The sequence below is a fragment of the Hyla sarda genome, chromosome 4 (genome assembly GCF_029499605.1).
Source record: "Hyla sarda isolate aHylSar1 chromosome 4, aHylSar1.hap1, whole genome shotgun sequence".
Classification (NCBI taxonomy): Eukaryota; Metazoa; Chordata; class Amphibia; order Anura; family Hylidae; genus Hyla; species Hyla sarda.
In genome coordinates this window covers 419,714,152-419,734,151 of record NC_079192.1, presented here as the reverse complement: position 1 = coordinate 419,734,151, position 20,000 = coordinate 419,714,152, and the positions used below count along the sequence as shown (strand labels likewise).

Below are 20,000 nucleotides of genomic sequence, written 5' to 3'. Positions count from 1 at the left end.
TTGCGCAGTGATCTGTAGTTTTTATCAGTACAACTTTTTGCATATGTGACTTTTTAATCATTTTTTGATTACATTTTTTTGAGATAAAATATACAGGATAATTAATATAATTTAATATATTTTGATCGTTCGGACATTTACGCCAAGGCAATAACAAATGTTTATTATTTATTATTACACTTTTTAGGGAAAATTGGTCTGTTTAACTTTTTTTTTTTTGGGGGGGGGGGGGGAGGGGCTTTTTCACTTATATTTTTTTATTTTTACAATTTCTTTACACTTTTATAGTCCCCATAAGGGACTATTTATAGCAATCATTAGATTGCTAATACAGTTTAGTGCTATACATAGGCATAGCACTGATCAGTATTATCGGCAATCTTCTCTGCTTGATGTCAGACCAGAGGAGAAGACCCCAGGAGAGCGGCGAGGGCACCTGTGCTGCGGCCGATCCAATCAAACTTTCGAATGCCCACATTGCCACAAAGGCAGTGATCTGTATTGATCAAGGCATCTGAGGGGTTAATGGCGTAAATCAGCGCAATCGCCGATCGGGTGCCCATGTCATGTACAGAATGTAAGTGTATGTCCTGGTGCGTTAAGTACCACCGCATCAGGACTCACATTAACGCCAATTGTCCTTAAGGGGTTAACCGATGGAATGATGCCAGGAGGAGGAGTCATGGTAATTTTTCAGTCTGTCGATCCTTCGGTGTTCGAGCTTCTGTCCCAGTGATAACTGCTTTTCCCTCTGTTCAGTGGAGGATCTGATGTCCTCTGCATCCACTGCATCATGGGAGTTGTGGCTCCTAGAATCTCCAAATAGTAAATCTGCAGACACCGAACCAGAAGGGACATCAGATATGGTGCCTAACAGACCCCGAACCAGAAGGGAAATCAGATATGGTGCCTAACAGACCCTGAACCAGAAGGGACATCAGATATGGTGCCTAACAGACCCTGAACGAGAAGGGACATCAGATATGGTGCCTAACAGACCCTGAACGAGAAGGGACATCAGATATGGTGCCTAACAGACCCCCGAACCAGAAGGGACATCAGGTATGGTGCCTAACAGACCCCCGAACCAGAAGGGACATCAGGTATGGTGCCTAACATACCCCGAACCAGAAGGGACATCAGGTATGGTGCCTAACAGACCCTGAACCAGAAGGGACATCAGATATGATGCCTAACAGACCCCCGAACCAGAAGGGACATCAGGTATGGTGCCTAACATACCCCGAACCAGAAGGGACATCAGGTATGGTGCCTAACATACCCCGAACCAGAAGGGAAATCAGATATGGTGCCTAACAGACTCTGAACCAGAAGGGACTTGATTTGATTGCAAATCTGCCATGTGCGAGCGTCTCTGCCGTCACCCCGCTGCCATGTGAGAGCGTCTCTGCCGTCACCCCGCTGCCATGTGCGAGCGTCTCTTCCTTCACCCCGCTGCCATGTGCGAGCGTCTCTGCTGTCACCCCGCTGCCATGTGCGAGCGTCTCTGCTGTCACCCCGCTGCCATGTGCGAGCGTCTCTGCTGTCACCCCGCTGCCATGTGCGAGCGTCTCTGCTGTCACCCCGCTGCCATGTGCGAGCGTCTCTGCTGTCACCCCACTGCCATGTGCGAGCGTCTCTGCTGTCACCCCGCTGCCATGTGCGAGCGTCTCTGCTGTCACCCCACTGCCACGTGCGAGCGTCTCTGCTGTCACCCCGCTGCCATGTGCGAGCGTCTCTGCCGTCACCCGGCTGCCGTGTGCCAGTGTCTCTGCCCATGGTGTATATAAGGCGGGCGCTCATTGTACATTGTTTCTTTAGTCAGTGACTGGTGATCAGTGAGGATGAGATTGTGATAAACGTTCGTTTGATCTTTTGCTTCGTTACATTTTTGGAGGCCGCAGTATCAGAAAACGTCTGTATACAAATAATATATTACTAACAAAAACTGCAACTTTGAGACACCCTAAAGCGCTATACAAACCCCCTAGGGGTCACTAGGGGACAGTCTACCACTTGGCAAATTATCATCTTCCAATAATGATAAAACTTTTTTATATATTTTTTTTATAAAAAGAAAATGATACAAAAAATATTTTATATATATAACTTGTATTTTCTTTTTATAAAAATGTGAAGTAGTTTTTATCATTGTAGGGAAAACACATTGAAGGGATAGAGCGCCCCCTGGTGTCCAGATGCAGTATACACTGGATCTGTAATTTGTTACCTATTGCTGCACTGGTCCATATTGCAGTTGTGGCTAATATCTTATTTTAGATACATTTTATACAGTTATGTAACATTGTCTGATATTCTGTCAAATGAAGAGTTACCTGTTATTTGTTGTTCATGTCGCTTGTGTAGAGGTTATTTCTGTTTATTATTTTACCACTTCTCATGTCCCCCTGACCCGTGGCTCTCAAGCTTGTGCAGAACTACAACCCCCATCATTCCCTGAAGCCAGGGCTCCTGTGCATTTATTCTGTGCTCTGTCCCTGTCACCTCTTTGGCTTATGCAGCAGCCGCCTGACATTGTCACCACTTTCTTGCGCTGATGCAATAGTTTCATTCTATGACGTTTTTCTCTATAGCCGGATATAGATTTCCCCCAGCACAGATGTCGGCTTTGCTGCGTCAGTCCTTGATTCTAATCTCGTCGCCCCCCTCTTCACTGTTTCCTCGCCCCCCTCCTCGCTGTTTCGTCGCCCCCCTCCTCGCTGTTTCCTCGCCCCCCTCCTCGCTGTTTCCTCGCCCGCCCCCTCGCTCCTCCGTCGCCCGCCCCCTCGCTCCTCCGTCGCCCGCCCCCTGATCCTGGTTCAGACCAGGTTCTTTGATTGCGAATCTACAAGGCTGCGTTCACATTACCGTTGTGTTCCTACCCGCTCGGGGTATGTTCAGCGCCAAACAGAGCGAATGGAACCCCACTGGGTCCATTGACTGAGGTTTGTCAAGTGTCCGTTATTTTTGGGTAGTTGAGCAGAGAAAAAATATCGGACATGCAGTATTTTTCTTTGCCGCTTTAAGGGGTACTCTGCTGCTAGACATCTTATCCCCTATCCAAAGGATAAGATGTCTGATCATGAGGGTCCCGCTGCTTCTAAACAAACGCCAGGTTCCTGTGGTCATGGTGTCACGGCCACGCCCCCTCGTGACGTCACATATACGGCCTCTGGCTTCGAGCGTTCTGAACTGGAGTACCCCTTTAACTCCTGTTCTTTTGCGATTGGAGCTCAGCAGTAATGTTAACGTAGCCTAAGAAATGACCTGATTTCCTTACACCAGGACCACGTTATGTAGATAATTCGCTCTAGATAACAAGATCAGGACATGGCCGCTGGTACTTAATTCTAAGTGGATTATCACTCTTGGTGACAACCTGCCACCGCTGTGAGCCGTACTGAAATATTGGGAAGTGTGATGTGATTCATGGCTTCATTTTATATTGCACCAACATATTGTGCGGCGTTGTATAGAGGGCATCATCGGTCATAACTACATAAAGTATCTACTGTCCATGAGGACCTTTTGAAAGCTTAAAGGGGTACTCCAGCCCTGGACATCTTATCCCCTATACAAAGGATAGGGGAGAAGATGTCTGATCCCCAGCGGCGGGACCCCTGCAATCTCTGCTGCGGCACCCCAGACATCCGGTGCACGGAGTGAGCTTTGCTCCATGCCAGATGACTCAATGTGGTGTGGAGGCTCCTGATGTCACGGCCCTGCCCCCTCAATACAAGTCTATGGGAGGGGGCGTGGAGGCTGCCATGCCCCCTTCCATAGACTTGAATTGAGGGTGTGTGGCCGTGATGTCACGAGCGAGGCGCGTCCGTTACGTCACACGCTTCAAGGGCAGAACCCAACGCTCGCCGGGTGCAGCGGCAGGACCCCCGTGATCAGACATCTTATCAGGATAGGGGATACGATGTCTAGGGGCGGAGTACCCCTTTTAAGGGGGTTAGTCCTAAAACCGCAGAGCGCTGTACTGAGTGATCTCAGTCAGTATGGGGGCACACACGTGCACACTGACTCGCGTACCCACATTGGGTCACTTTACCGGCGGTCACCTGTCCTGTGCACATGACACTTTGTACCGATCCTAGGACTAAATCTACAACACTTTGCTCCAGGTTCAGCACCAACACCACAGAGCCATAAATGTCTAAACCTTGGCAACAAAAGTAAGTACACCCCTAAGTGTAAATGGGCAAATTGGGCCCTTTTTTCCTCCCTGGTGACGTGACTCGTTATTGTTACAAGGTCTCGGGTGTGAATGGGAAACAAGAGTCTTAAATTTGGTGTTATCGCTCTCACACTCTCTAATTCTGTTCACTGGAAGTTTAGCACGGCACCTTATGGCAAAGAACTCTGAGGATCTGATAAAAAATAAATAAATGCTGCTCTACGTATAGATGGCCGATGCTATTTGAAGATTGCCAAGACCCTGAAACTGAGGTGCAGCACGGTGGACCAGTCCATACAGGGGTTTCACAGGAACAGGCCTCACCATGATTGACCAAAGAAGTTGAGTGCACACGCTCTGCATCATATCTAGAGGTTTTCTTTGGGATATAGACAGATGAGTGCTGCCAGTATTGTTGCAGAGGTTGAAGGGGTGTGGGGGTCGACCTGTCAGTGTTCAGACCATACGCCACTTATTGCATTATTTTGGTCTGCATGGCTGTCGTCCCGGAAGGAAGCCTCTTCTAAAGATGAAGCACAAGAAAGCTGCAAACCGTTTACTGAAGACAAGCAACTAAGGATGTGGATTACTGGAACCACGTCCTGGGGTCCGATGAGACCAAGATAAACTTATGTGGTTCAGATGGTGTCAGGCGTGTGTGGTGACAACCGGGGGAGGAGTTTAAAGTCAAGTGTGTCCTGCCTACAGCATGGTGGTCTGGGGTGGCATGAGTCCTGCTGGGAATTGGGGGCTTCAGTTCATTGTGGGAACCATGAATGCCAACATGTACTGAGACATACTGAAGAGGAGCATGATCCCTCCCTTCAAGGACTGGCCCACAGGGCAGCATTCACACATAATACTGACCCCAAACACCTTCAGGACCACCACTGCTTTGTAAATAAGACGAGGGTAAATAAAGGAGATGGACTGGCCAAGCATGTCTCCAGACCTAAACCCTATTGAGCATCTGTGGGGCATCCTCAAACGGAAGCCGGGGGAGCGCAAGGTCTCTAACTTCCACCAACTCCAGGATGTAATCATGGAGGAGGGAAGAGGACTCCAGGGGAACTTGTAAAGATCTGGTGAACGCCATGACCAAGAGGCTTAAGGCAGTGCTGGGAAATTATGGTGGCCATACAAAATATTGACACTTTGGGCCCATTTTGGACATTTCCCTTAGGGGTGTCCTCCTTTTTGTTGCCAAGGTTTAGACAATAATGGCTGTGTAGAGTTATTTTGAGGGGACACCTTTAAACCCAGGATTTTCCATTTTAAATTTTTTAAATAATCATTTTCCACTTCTGCTTCTTGAGATAACTTTTCCAAAATTTGCAAGAACGCTGACTGAGGCCGTGTGAGTGATCCTCTGTCCCCGGTATGGGTCACCGCCTCGCCCGCAGTCACTGGTATGAGTCATCGCCCCGCCCGCAGTCACTGGTATAATTCGTCTCCCCGCCCGCAGTCACTGGTATGATTCGTCTCCCCGCCCGCAGTCACTGGTATGAGTCATTGCCCCGCCCGCAGTCACTGGTATGATTCGTCTCCCCGCCCGCAGTCACTGGTATGATTCGTCTCCCCGCCCGCAGTCACTGGTATGATTCGTCTCCCCGCCCGCAGTCACTGGTATGATTCGTCTCCCCGCCCGCAGTCACTGGTATGATTCGTCTCCCCGCCCGCAGTCACTGGTATGATTCGTCTCCCCGCCCGCAGTCACTGGTATGATTCATTGCCCCGCCCGCAGTCACTGGTATGATTCGTCTCCCCGCCCGCAGTCACTGGTATGATTCGTCTCCCCGCCCGGTCACTGGTATGATTCATTGCCCCGCCCGCAGTCACTGGTATGAGTCATTGCCCCGCCCGCAGTCACTGGTATGATTCGTCTCCCCGCCCGCAGTCACTGGTATGAGTCATTGCCCCGCCCGCAGTCTCTGGTATGATTCGTCTCCCCGCCCGCAGTCACTGGTATGATTCGTCTCCCCGCCCGCAGTCTCTGGTATGATTCGTCTCCCCGCCCGCAGTCACTGGTATGAGTCGTCTCCCCGCCCGCAGTCACTGGTATGAGTCGTCTCCCCGCCCGCAGTCACTGGTATGATTCGTCTCCCCGCCCGCAGTCACTGGTATGATTCGTCTCCCCGCCCGCAGTCACTGGTATGAGTCATTGCCCCGCCCGCAGTCTCTGGTATGATTCGTCTCCCCGCCCGCAGTCTCTGGTATGATTCGTCTCCCCGCCCGCAGTCTCTGGTATGATTCGTCTCCCCGCCCGCAGTCTCTGGTATGATTCGTCTCCCCGCCCGCAGTCTCTGGTATGATTCGTCTCCCCGCCCGCAGTCACTGGTATGATTCGTCTCCCCGCCCGCAGTCACTGGTATGATTCGTCTCCCCGCCCGCAGTCACTGGTATGATTCGTCTCCCCGCCCGCAGTCACTGGTATGATTCGTTTCCCCGCCTGCAGTCACTGGTATGATTCGTCTCCCCGCCCGCAGTCTCTGGTATGAGTCGTCTCCCCGCCCGCAGTCACTGGTATGATTCGTCTCCCCGCCCGCAGTCACTGGTATGATTCGTCTCCCCGCCCGCAGTCACTGGTATGATTCGTCTCCCCGCCCGCAGTCTCTGGTATGAGTCGTCTCCCCGCCCGCAGTCACTGGTATGATTCGTCTCCCCGCCCGCAGTCACTGGTATGATTCGTCTCCCCGCCCGCAGTCACTGGTATGATTCGTCTCCCCGCCCGCAGTCACTGGTATGATTCGTCTCCCCGCCCGCAGTCACTGGTATGATTCGTCTCCCCGCCCGCAGTCACTGGTATGATTCGTCTCCCCGCCCGCAGTCACTGGTATGATTCGTCTCCCCGCCCGCAGTCACTGGTATGATTCGTCTCCCCGCCCGCAGTCACTGGTATGATTTAGCTCCCCGCTCGCAGTCCCCAGTAGGAGTCATCACCCTCGCCTGTTGTCCCCATTATGAGTAATCTCCTCACCTGCTGTCACTGGTATGAGTTATCGCCCCACTCAATGTCCTCGGTATGAGTCATTGCTCCGCCCGCTGTCCCCCGTAGGATAGGAGTAGGAGTCATCGCCCCACCCGTTGGCACCGATATGAGTTATTACCCTGCCCGCTGTCCCCATCAGGATAGGAGTAGGAGTCATCGCCCCACCCGTTGGCATCGGTGTGAGTTATTACGCTACCCGCTGTCCCCATCAGGATAGGAGTAGGAGTCATCGCCCCGCCCGTTGGCATCGGTGTGAGTTATTACGCTACCCGCTGTCCCCATCAGGATAGGAGTAGGAGTCATCGCCCCGCCCGTTGGCATCGGTGTGAGTTATTACCCTGCCCGCTGTCCCTGGTAGTATAGGAGTAATCACCCCGCCTCCTAGTATAGGAATAGGAGTCGGCGCACCTGTAAAGGGTTTTACCCTAAATACCTTTGCAATTTTTTTAAGGGATCCATTGACTAATGTTTTGCCCTGTACCCAATAAGCCTTTTGTTGCCTTTTAACCTATAAGAATCTGTGTTCCCCGTGCACCTGCCCGCTGGCTACCTCCCCCCTCCCTGGTTATTGGGGTGGGGGATTAATTTGTGATTCGTCCTTTGTCAACCTGTTAAAGGATATGAGCTTATTTACAGCCTGGGACATCTTTACAGATAATCTTGATTTTTAAAAAAAAGCTAAGTTTTTGTTTCGTCAGCTCCTGTGCAGTTCTGTGTCTCCATGGTTACAGACTACAATTCCTGTGTAGTCTGATCCTGTAGACGACGTTCCTCTTTCATCTGTCTCCTCTTCCCCATTGCTACTGTATACGAGCTGCATACACAAAACAGCCCTTAAAGGGTGACTATAATTTGGGGACATTAAATGGGTTAATCCTGGAAAAGAAAAACAGAGCTAATTTCTTTCAAAAACAGTGCCATCCCTGTCCTCGGGTTGTGTGTGGTATTAAAACTTTGCTCCGTTCACTTTCATGGAACTGAGCTGCAATACCACTCGCAACCTGAGGAAAGGGGTGGTGCTGTTTTATGAAGAAATTTGGATTGCTCCTTTTAAGTCTTTACTGCAGCCCTCCGGTATTAGATTATAGTGTCTCCTCCACTTCTGGAAGCAGGAAGTGACATCAGAGCTCAAAAGGATAACAGGATGTAAGCGGCTAGAGGGAGGAGGAGACTTCCTGTTGATTTCAGGAGACATTGTGTCCCTGGAGAGGGGTAGAGTTCATTAAAATCCACCACCCATTATTACAGCCACAGTCCTGCATTATGCTGGACGAGGACATTATTTTTCATTGAGGGGTGATGGCAGCTGATCTAGTCTACACATTGTGTTGTGCAGTCTTCTCCTCCCCCCTCTCCTGTGAATGGTTTGACTTGTTTTGAGCTGAGAAGGGAGAGACGGGGAGTCTGGATTTCTTCAGTCTCTTCCAGCTGAAACCAGTTTGAGGCGGTTTCCAGAGCAGACGTCCTGACTATTAATGGAACCGTGACTGGGGGATGGGCGGAGGTGACGGGTGCGAAGCTCGGCTCCTGCCTACAGAGCACCAGACCTCGACTGGACAGAGACAGATCAGACCATGTGTGCGTGAAATTTGGGGGAGGATAAAAAATTTAAACTATTAAATGTAGTGACTGGGACCACATTTTCTTTATTTACATTTACAGAATTTATAGAGCAACTTTACGAAGACTGTTTCTTGTACTTGACCTTGACCCGAGATTTATGCTCCATCCACATCTAAAGCTGCATTCGCCATTCTTGTGGTTTCCGATGATGTGTATCTGGGGGTACAGACTGTAAAACGTTACATGACAATTCTGATAAAGGGTAATCGGCAGATCTGTGAACGCAGACCAATTTCGCGTTGAGGGGTTGGGTTGTCAATGCAGATGCACCGCCCAGCGCCAACTGGCAACCCAACCCCTCAGCATGGGCAGAGACTGAACCTTGGATGGACTTGTTCAGCTGCTTTGTGGCCTCATCGTCGGGCTCTATAACCGCGGTTCTGACTGATGACTCGGTGAGTGCACAAGTTTTGAGTCATGGTGACTCATGTTGGGTATATGTTGGGTCATACACGTGATATTTTTAATGGGCAGGGCTTGTCTCCTGAATCACGCTGGTGGAACAGGTTGGGTTGGCACAGCTGGTGTACTCAAGGCTGTTATTGTGGTTTAGTCTTAGGTTTGCACTGTAATTTATCATGATTCCTAAATATAAGGACTATGAAAGAAGTTAGGGAAATGTAGCGGGCAGCTCATCCCATTGAAACGTGGCTTCTTTCCTTGTGTCCTCTGCACCTAAAAAGCAATGGTGGAAGCCTTAACCCGTAAATGAGTTCCAAGCCAGCGGATACAGGATACAGGTGATCTGCAAGTATTTTCCTTGCCGCCATATTGGTTGTCGCCCATTTTGGCCTCATTCTTCAGCTCTTATCTATCCTGATTTGCTTGTGTGTCCACAATATATGCCCTAAATGCCTCTGGGACCCACCCCTATCTTTTTAACGGTTCCCATCTGAACGCTGTCTGACCTTGTGTCCAGGACTACAAAAAGATGATTGTTCTGTGCTATTTGCATAAATCCCATAGAGGAGGTGAAGCCCACATTAGAAAGTAAACATTTTGGGTGCCCGATGGGACACGATAAGTCAACTTGTATTTATGGTCATGGTGATCCAGAATAATCTTCTCCTCTTAACAAGGAAAAGAGAAGAAAATAGAAAACGTGTCTACTTCCTTAAGGCTGGTTTTCCAATTTCCACCCCATAAGGGAGGAGAAGTGTAAGTCTTTTATATGTCCTATTCCTTTTGAATACACTTTGGCTCAAAAACTGCAGTGGCAATTTTCCAAAAACTGCCAGAAAAGAAAACAAGTGGAAACTTAGCCTAAGGGGAACATAACCTGTTCCACTCCTGTCGAAGTGTTGATCTTTCGAGAACGTCATGTGGTTCTGGAGTACGGTTGTACTTGTGTGTTTCCCCTTTGAAGGTTAAAAGCTCCATTGACAACTACATGGTCACGTCTGAGACCTTTTGTCTCCTTCATTTATCGCAGCAGGAAATGACATCACAACTCGAGGGTAACAGGAAGTAAGACTCCAGAGGGAGGAGGAGATTTCCTGGTGATATCGAGAGACCTTACGTTCCCAGAGAGCGGTAGAGATCCCTGCAATAATCACCCTTAGTGCAATTTTTATTTAGGCCGGCATACCCACTCATTGATCCCATGGAGATTCCCAACCCTGTTGGATCAGGCCCCTTTCACACCGACATTGTTTTTTCCCTGTCGACAAACATCCGTCAGGCCCTTTTTTTTTAACTTACATTTTTTTTTTTACGCACAATGGGTCCTGACAGATGTACTATTATGGGGTCCGTTGGGCACCATTGTTTTTTGACGGGAGTAGCGGGAGGAAAAACGTCACCTGATGTATTTCCCTCCCACTAATCTCCCCGGGTTCCCCTACGGACGTCGCACTGTCGTGTCACAACAGCAGTGTGAAAGGAGCCTCAGGCACATTAAGCAAACATAAAAGTGAATATTTGCTTTGTATGGAAAATGTGTAATTGCACAAGAGGAGAAGACAAAGCCTTTACTGCAGCCCTCTGGCATTATAGTGTCTCCTCCGCTTCAGGCAGCGGGAGGTGACATCACAGCTCAAGAGGATAACCGGATGCCAGAGGGCGGAGTAGGCTTCCTGTTGTTTTCAGGAGACCTTTGTGTCCTTGGAGAGGGGTAGAGATCACTTAAAACTAATTGTTTTTCCTCCTTCAGGGTGGAGTTCCCCTTTTATATTTTGGCCTATCCCGATCCTGTTGCTTTGAGTCAATATAACAGCGCAAGTTCCACCAAAGTGATTCCCCAGAGGGGGTGTTCCTTGTTGACGTTTTCCCATGTGGCTAGTGGTGTCCTTTTTGTTATCCCATTTGAGGTTTGTGGTTGTTTCTGCCCATGATTTATGCCCCATCAGTATAATGATGCATTATTACAGCAGCAGTCCTGCAGTACTCTGGACGAGGACATTATTTCTCATTGAGGGGTGATGGCAGCTTATCTAGTCTACACAGTGTGTTGTGCCATCCTCTCCTCCCCCTCTCTCCTTATGAATGGTTTGACCTGTTTTGAGCTGAGAAGGGAGAGAGACGACAAGTCTAGATTTCTTCAGTCTCTTCCAGCTGAAACCAGTTTGAGGCGGTTTCCAGAGCCAACGTCCTGATTACATTAATGGAAACGTGACTGGGGGATGGGCGGTGGTGACGGGTGCAGAGCTCGGCTCGTGCCTACAGAGCACCAGACTGGATGGGGATGGAGCAGACCATTTGTAAGAAATTTAGGGGGGATAAAATAGGGAAAAATAAAATTAAAATTAAGTAGTGTATGTGTGAATGGGTCCACGACGTCTCAGTATTTACATCTTTAGAACTTATTGAGCAACTTAACTGAGACTGTTTCTTGTTCTTGACCCAATCCGATGTGCTCCAATTGCATCCAAAGTTGCAGTTGCCATTCTTGTGGATTCCTGTGCAGTGTATCGTGGGGTGGGTGGTGCGGTGCACACTGGTCTGTAAATGTTATAAGATCGCAGCTTTGGATGTGACTGGAGCGGGAGCAAAATAGTTTACTTTGTGTAGTTGACGACGTCCTCCAATGAGTCCGTCCATTGTCTCCGTCCGATCTTGACGGGACACGAGGCAAATGTACGTCGCACAGTGCCAAGTTGTTGGCATGGTACGGTCATCTTGGCAACCCCAGCATGGGCGGAGACCCATGTACTCTTTTAGACCCAATTATTAGTTCATGCTCTACGACCGCGGCTCTGACTGATGACTCAATGAGTGCAGAGGATTTATGAGCCGACGTGTTCAGAGTGACTCTCGTTGTGGTGTGATGGTTTACGATGATATCACACACGTGAAATATTAGATGGGCGGGGCTTATCTCCTGAGTCACGTAGGTGGAACAGGTTGGGTTACTACAGCTGGGGGAGTCATCGCTGTTAGGTCTATAATACTCGGACCATAATAATAATTCCTAAATACAAGAAGGGAGGATAACTTAAAAAATATATTTTTGTTGGCTTTTTTTATTAAAAAAATAGTCAGTGGCACTTATGGGATTTGTTGTTTTTCTTTGTGCCCCAAACCGTAAAGGAGTTCTGAATCAGCAGATACAGGCTACATATAATGTCGAGGTGATCAACATGTCTTGGCCGCCATATTGGTTATCCATCTTTACCTCAGCTTCCTAACCCTGTCAGATCGGTCACGAGTCGATATAACATTGACACTTGGGGCAAGATTGAGTCCCTGAAAAGTATTTCCCTTTCTTGTAGCTGGAGACTTTAAAGCTTGATAAAATTGTCTCCTCCACTTCTGGCAACAGGAAGTGACATCACGGCTCATTAGGGTAACAGGAAGTAAGATGCCAGAGGGAGGAGGAGACTTCCAGGTGTTTTTAAGAGAACTTGCGTTCCTGAGGAGGGGTTGATCTATGAAATCAGCACCCAATACAATTTTTTTTCCTTCTGGGAAGAGTTCCCCTTTATCTTTGGCACTCCAGTTCTAATTGTTTGAGGCAAGTAGTGTTCCCCCTTACGTTTGCCCATGTGATTAGTGGTGTCCCTTATGTTGTCCCATTTGAGGTTTGTGGTTGGTTCGGCCCATGATTTTGGCCCCATCAGAATAATGATGCATTATTACAGCAGCAGTCCTGCAGTACTCTATTTCTCAGTGAGGGGTAATGGCAGCTTATCTAGTCTACACACTGACCCTCATTTACTATTCTAAACCCGACTTGTTTTGTCGGGGTTTTTTTGGCGCATCTTTGTCTGCGACATGTCGCAGACATCGTGCGCCAGTCTGCGACACGGTGCAACATTTTTTCCCAACGGACCCGATGTGGATTCTCCCAAACCCGAAAAAGGGGCGTAGCCCGACATTTTTGAGCTTTCCCACGTATTTATAAAGGTTTCCAACCCGAATTTGTTGAATTGTTGTGGATTTTTTCCCGACAACTCAGAGGAGTTGGAAACCAAAACCAACAAAACCCTCGTGCGACAAACAGGATGCGACATAATAATAAATACCAGGGAAAAAAGCAGTCGGGTAAGAAAGAAACATAGACTTACAACCCGATCTTCTAAGTAAATGAGGGCCATTGTGTTGTGCCGTCCTCTCCTCCCCCTCTCTCTCCCTGTGAATGGTTTGACCTGTTTTGAGCTGAGAAGGGAGAGACGGGGAGTCTAGATTTCTTCAGTCTCTTCCAGCTGAAACCAGTTTGAGGCGGTTTCCAGAGCTGACGTCCTGATTATTAATGGAAACGTGACTGGGGGATGGGCGGAGGTGACGGGTGCAGAGCTCGGCTCGTGCCTACAGAGCACCAGACCTTGACTGGATGAGACCATGTGTGTGAGATAATTAGGGGGAATAAAAAACAAACTAATAGACACAGTGATCGGGTCAACAATGTCTTCATTTACCTTTTGCAGAACTTTACTGAGACTGTTCCTTGTACTTGACCTTTGTCTTGACCTTGACCCGATCTGGTCTAATGCTCCAATCACATCCAAAGCTGCATTCGTAATGTTTGTGGTTTCCGGTGCAGTGTGTCGGGGGCACAGACTATTACATAAACGTGATGGTGATTCTGATCAGTGTAAGGGTTATTGGCAGATCTGTGAATGCAGCTTTGGATGTGACTGGAGCGAAAGTAAAGTTTTTTTTTTTTTTTTGTTTTTTTTTAAACTTTTTGTGTAGTCCAAAAATCTGTACAATATCGCCGAGAAACAACTCCACTCGGAGTGGTTGGGTTGCCAAGGCAAGCTGATGCCATAAGGCATTTTATGGTCTCATTGGCAACCCAACCGCCCAGTGTGGGCAGAGACTAAACTTCAGATGGGCACCTTTTTCGGGCGGCTCCTTTGGGTGGTTCTGATGACTCGCCGAGCAGTGTTCACGGTGACTTACGTTTGTTTTCACAATTAGATCATGTGACATATTACATGGGCGGAGCTTACCTCCTGAATCACGCAGGTGGAGATGTTGTGGTCTATTATGTTTGGACGTTAATAATCGTGGTTCCTGAATATATGAGATGCGATCTCCGGAGTGTTTTATTATTTCATCAGATTAATCGTGGCGTTCGCCATTCCGTGTAAAAGATAAAATGACCCCCTATTACCCAGCGGCCTCTGTGGATCTTTGAGATTAGATGGCGATCTGGAGGGTGACGTGAAAATATCTGATAAGGGGAGCACTGTAATAACATCATATCCCAGAATGCAGTTTGTCAGAACATGCTATATGCAGACACTGATCAAGCAGGGGATGCTTGGAGATTTCCACTCTGAAGCCTGCAGTGTAGTCTGTTTCCTGCCTGCCTTTCTGGCCTCCCCCCACCTTTCTGACTCTCTCCCTGCCTCACATTTCTGACACTCTACCTCTCCTGCCTCCTTTTCTGACTTATTCCCCCTTCTCCTGCCTTTCTTTCTTGCTCTCTCCCCCTTTTCGCCTGCCTGCCCTTCTGGCTCTCTCCCCCTTTTTGCCTGCCTGCCCTTCTGGCTCTCTCCCCCTTTTTGCCTGCCTGCCCTTCTGGCTCTCTCCCCCTTTTCGCCTGCCTGCCCTTCTGGCTCTCTCCCCCTTTTCACCTGCCTGCCCTTCTGGCTCTCTCCCCCTTTTCACCTGCCTGCCCTTCTGGCTCTCTCCCCCTTTTCGCCTGCCTGCCCTTCTGGCTCTCTCCCCCTTTTCGCCTGCCTGTCCTTCTGGCTCTCTCCCCCTTTTCGCCTGCCTGTCCTTCTGGCTCTCTCCCCCTTTTCGCCTGCCTGTCCTTCTGGCTCTCTCCCCCTTTTCGCCTGCCTGCCCTTCTGGCTCTCTCCCCTTTTCGCCTGCCTGCCCTTCTGGCTCTGCCCCCTTTTCGCTTGCCTGCCTGCCCGCCCTTCTGGCTCTCTCCCCTTTTCGCCTGCCTGCCCTTCTGGCTCTGCCCCCTTTCGCCTGCCTGCCCTTCTGGCTCTGCCCCCTTTTCGCCTGCCTGCCCTTCTGGCTCTGCCCCCTTTTCGCCTGCCTGCCCTTCTGGCTCTCTCCCCCTTTTCGCCTGCCTGCCCTTCTGGCTCTGCCCCCTTTTCGCCTGCCTGCCCTTCTGGCTCTCTCCCCTTTTCGCCTGCCTGCCCTTCTGGCTCTCTCCCCTTTTCGCCTGCCTGCCCTTCTGGCTCTCTCCCCTTTTCGCCTGCCTGCCCTTCTGGCTCTCTCCCCTTTTCGCCTGCCTGCCCTTCTGGCTCTGCCCCCTTTTCGCCTGCCTGCCCTTCTGGCTCTCTCCCCTTTTTGCCTGCCTGCCCTTCTGGCTCTCTCCCCTTTTTGCCTGCCTGCCCTTCTGGCTCTGCCCCCTTTTTGCCTGCCTGCCCTTCTGGCTCTGCCCCCTTTTCGCCTGCCTGCCCTTCTGGCTCTGCCCCCTTTTTGCCTGCCTGCCCTTCTGGCTCTGCCCCCTTTTCGCCTGCCTGCCCTTCTGGCTCTGCCCTCCTTTCTGTCATACTTGCCTAACCAGCCTGGTGTTCACTGTCTGCCCAACATTAGCTCATGACAGATTCCGGCACCTGGGTCACATGAGGGGAGGTCAATGAGTAAACAAATGGCGCCCAATGTTGTTACCCTCCTTGTGCCCTATGTCACTTATCACAATATAACCCGACTGATGGGATATCTGTGAGACGTGCAGACATCTTGCCACTGTTACAGGTTATCAATATAAGTAAATAGAGGGCGCTGTATGCCTTTACATGATGTGAATGGCGCCTCCTCGTGCTCTTTTGAAGTTCTTAGCAAAACGATGGGTGGAAGATCCTTCCAAAATGGAACATCAATCAGGGCGCAGAACTCTCAGATGGTAGAAGAAGGTACAAAATTTATTGGGAGATAAGTGTAATGCTAGACTGGGGAGCATTTCCAGCTCGGACCGGGCTCTTCGTCAGGCAATGTTTTATTCTTTTGAAGTTCTTAGTTTAGCTGGGAAAGTTGAGGGACAACTTTAATCACAATAGATATCGGCGGCCATATTGGAACGGCCCCTCATTGTCTCTCTTCTGTCTCTTACAGTGGGAATCATCCGATGTCCGGTGTGTAGCCAGGAGTGCGCCGAGAGAGACATCATTGAAAATTACTTTGTACGCGACACCACAGAAGTGCCCAGCAGCACTGTGGAGAAGCCCAGCCAGGTGAGTCACCACAGGACCACACAGAGGGCCAACACTGCAGCTCTGACTAGTGACTACAACCACCAGAACAATGACCCAGCTCCCGTAGACACGGACTCTAATCTGCCTCTAGTTCTGGATAATAGAGCCTGTACGGATGGGTGACAACAGCCTGGTAATGGTTTATCTCAAAAGTAGGAGACTGAATCAGAACAGGCAGGCCCCTCCCCTTTGACTATTAAGCTGCATTCACTACTCTGCTGTTACATCAGGTCTTATCCCTCCAGAACTGCACTCACTATTCTGCTGTTACATCACGTCTTATATTCCAATCTCTATTGGAGAGATTCCTGTATAATTTTATATTTTACGTTGCAGCAAGTCTGCACGAGCTGCGAGGACAATGCGGAGGCGCGAGGTTTCTGTGTGGAGTGCGTGGAGTGGCTGTGTAAGAACTGTGTGCAGGCGCATCAGAGGGTGAAGTTCACCAAGGACCACACAGTCCGGCAGAAGGAGGAGGTGCCGCCCGGTAAGGAATCTGGAGGGCGGTAACATCCACAACGTGCAGCTTTTGTTTAAGATTTTTTTTTTTTATATATATATATATATATTTTATACATGTTGTTAATTTTATTTATTTATATTTTATTTTTTAGTATTTTTAAATTTATAATTTGTTGTTCTTATTTATTATTATAATATTCTTAGTAGTATTTTTTAGTTTTTACTTTATAATAATTTTTTTTATTTAAATTTATTTGTATTATGATTGATTTTATAAATGTTGTTAAAGGGGTATTCCAGGCCAAAACTTTTTTTTATATATATATCAACTGGCTCCGGAAAGTTAAACAGATTTGTAAATTACTTCTATAAAAAAATCTTAATCCTTCCAATAGTTATTAGCTTCTGAAGTTGAGTAGTTGTTTTTCTGTCTAACTGCTCTCTGATGACTCACGTCCCGGGTCTGATTCTCTGATTCTCCCATCATGCACAGCTCCCGGGACGTGACATCATCATTGAGCAGTTAGACAGAAAACTTCAGAAGCTAATAACTATTGGAAGGATTAAGATTTTTTAATAGAAGTAATTTACAAATCTGTTTAGCTTTCCGGAGGCAGCTGATATATATATATGTTTTGCCTGGAATACCCCTTTAATTATTATTTAGATTATATATTTTTTTGTTTTTTTATTTTATTTACAATTCAATTTTTTTAATTATGTATCCCAAAGCAGTCGGAGCCAATAGTCAGCGTCCAGTCTTTTGTCCGTTCCACAAGAAAGAGCAGCTTAAACTGTACTGTGAAACCTGCGATAAACTCACCTGCCGAGACTGTCAGCTCCAGGAGCACAAGGAGCACAGGTAGGTGCCGACCTCCATGCTTTACACTGCAGGCAGCATCCTGAAAGTCGAATAATTTATTGAGGTTTTCCATACAAAAATACACATCATTTTATGGTGCTTTCTTCTCTGCTTTAGGTACCAGTTTATCGAGGAGGCTTTCCAGAGCCAGAAGGTGATAATCGACACCCTCATAGCGAAGCTATCGGAGAAGAACAAATACATCAAATTCACTGGAGACCAAATCCAGAACAGGTGCGGCACATGGTGATATGGGATACCCGGGATCTGGTTAATACCTATTGTTGGGGACATCATCAGACGGTTGTGTGGTATAGGGCAGTGTTTCCAATCCAGGCTGCCTCCAGCTGCTGTTGCTCTCTGGGAGTTGTGGTGTTGAGACAGATGGAGGCAGGGGTGGACTGACAACACTCAGGGCCCCCTGCGAGACTCTGCCCCTGTCCACGCCTCTTCCACCCAAATTCGTCCTCATGCCCCATACCAGTGTACCACCACACAATAGGGGGATAATAGGCAGCCAGGTATGTAGGCCTGTGTGTCCTCCCCTCCTCTACACAATCTTCCCGTCTGTACATATAGATATGTAGACATCCAGGTAGGTATGTAGCCAGGTATGTAGGTAGGTAGTTCTGTAGCCAGGTATGTAAGTAGACGCAAGTAGAAGATCACTGCGGCACTCAAAGATGGTTAATCAGGTGAGTAGCATTTATTCCATCAAGAAACACATGACAACGTTTCGGCTGCTGCAATGCAGCCTTTCTCGGAGAAAGGCTGCATTGCAGCAGCCAAAACATTGTCATTTGTTTCTTGATGGAATAAATGCTACCCACCTGATTAACCATCTTGGAGTGCCGCAGTGATCTTCTTCTACTTGTGGAAGCCTGTAACCTGGGAATTCTGTTCTGACATGCACACAGCTTCAGTTTACTTATCAGGAGTGCTGCTACCTTCTTTCTTTTTCAGTTATGTAAGTAGGTAGTTTTGCAGCCAGGTATGTAGGGATGTAGCCAGGTATGTAGGTTTTTAGGTAGTTACGTAGCCAGATATGTCAGTACATATGTAGTTAGGTAGCCAGGTATGTAGGCAAGGTATGAAGATAGTTAGGTAGCCAGTTAGTCAAGTGTGAAGACCTGGTATGCATGTAGGTAGGTAGTTGGGCAGCCAGGTATGTAGGCCAGATATGTGGTACAGTCAGGTATGTAGGCCAGGTGTGAAGGTAGTTAGGCAGCCATGTATGTAGGCGAGGTATGAAGGTAGGCAGTCAGATGTGTAGGTAGTTAGGCAGCCAGGTATGTTAGTTAGTATCCAGGTATGTACGCCAGGTATGTAGACATGGGAAGCTGGATGCAGGTTGAAATAAAAAAAAAAAAAAAAAAATACAGAGACACTCCTGTCCCAAGCAGCGATCTTCTTCTCACCATCACCGGACGCGTTCTCCTCGCTCCACAGTGAAGGCACCAGTGAGTGATGTCCTCGGTACCTGCGCGGCGAGGGCGGATGTCACGTCTGACACGTCTTGTGTTGTGCTTACAGCTGAAAGCAGCGCTCACATGCCGGTGGCTCCGGGACAAGTGTCCTGAATCTCCAGTAGCAGGAGCAGCGGGCCCTTTCCCCGGCTGGGCCCTTTCCCCGGCTGGGCCCTTTCCCCGGCTGGGCCCTCAGATGGGAAACGCCTATAACAAACAACCCTTTTAGGAATCAGAGTCTCTGGAGGACCCGGGAGCTCCGTACATTACACAGACTATTTTAGTTATACTTCATTCCCCCTGTGATGGCGCTGCAGGGAGATTGTACACTTTGTTGTTAGGTGATCACATGATCAGCTTTGAAAGTGTATAAAGGGGTCACAGTCGGGCCCAACCTCTGACCTGCAATAATAAACACATTAGTCTGTGGTCTGTAGACTCTGTAGATGAGGGCCGCCCCATATATATATATATATATATATATATATATATACATACGCATACGTGTTAAACTCACCTGTCTCCTACTCCAGGGTATACAGGAGCTGCGTACACACAGGGATCAGGACGCGGCTCTGCAGATCTCGCTGATCACATTCCCTGTTGCTGCATTGCAGTCTGTATAGTAAATGTTCCCGTCCGCTGCAGCCTCCGCCGCTCTCCATCTGTCCCCGAGCCTCCGCTCTCCTATAATTGGATGATATTTCAGACCTGACAGTTCTTTCCCCTGCAGCGCCTCTCCCCTTATCCTAATGTTTTCTTCTTTTTCCCCCAGAATCCAAGAGGTTAACCAGAACCAAAAGCAGGTGGAGCA

General features: G+C 48.6%; 1 protein-coding gene across 2 annotated transcripts in view; it reads left to right on the top strand.

Annotated features, from left to right (window-relative positions):
- Window positions 1–20,000, top strand: part of TRIM24 (tripartite motif containing 24) — a 107,537-nt gene that overhangs the window by 28,950 nt on the left and 58,587 nt on the right. For both annotated transcript variants that reach the window (XM_056517972.1, XM_056517971.1), the window contains exons 2-6: window positions 16,257–16,375; window positions 16,733–16,883; window positions 17,591–17,720; window positions 17,838–17,954; window positions 19,962–20,000. The exon at window positions 19,962–20,000 is cut by the window's right edge and continues 76 nt beyond it. In XM_056517972.1, coding sequence (XP_056373947.1) covers window positions 16,257–16,375; window positions 16,733–16,883; window positions 17,591–17,720; window positions 17,838–17,954; window positions 19,962–20,000 — 556 coding nt within the window. The remainder of the gene's footprint in view (window positions 1–16,256; window positions 16,376–16,732; window positions 16,884–17,590; window positions 17,721–17,837; window positions 17,955–19,961) is intronic.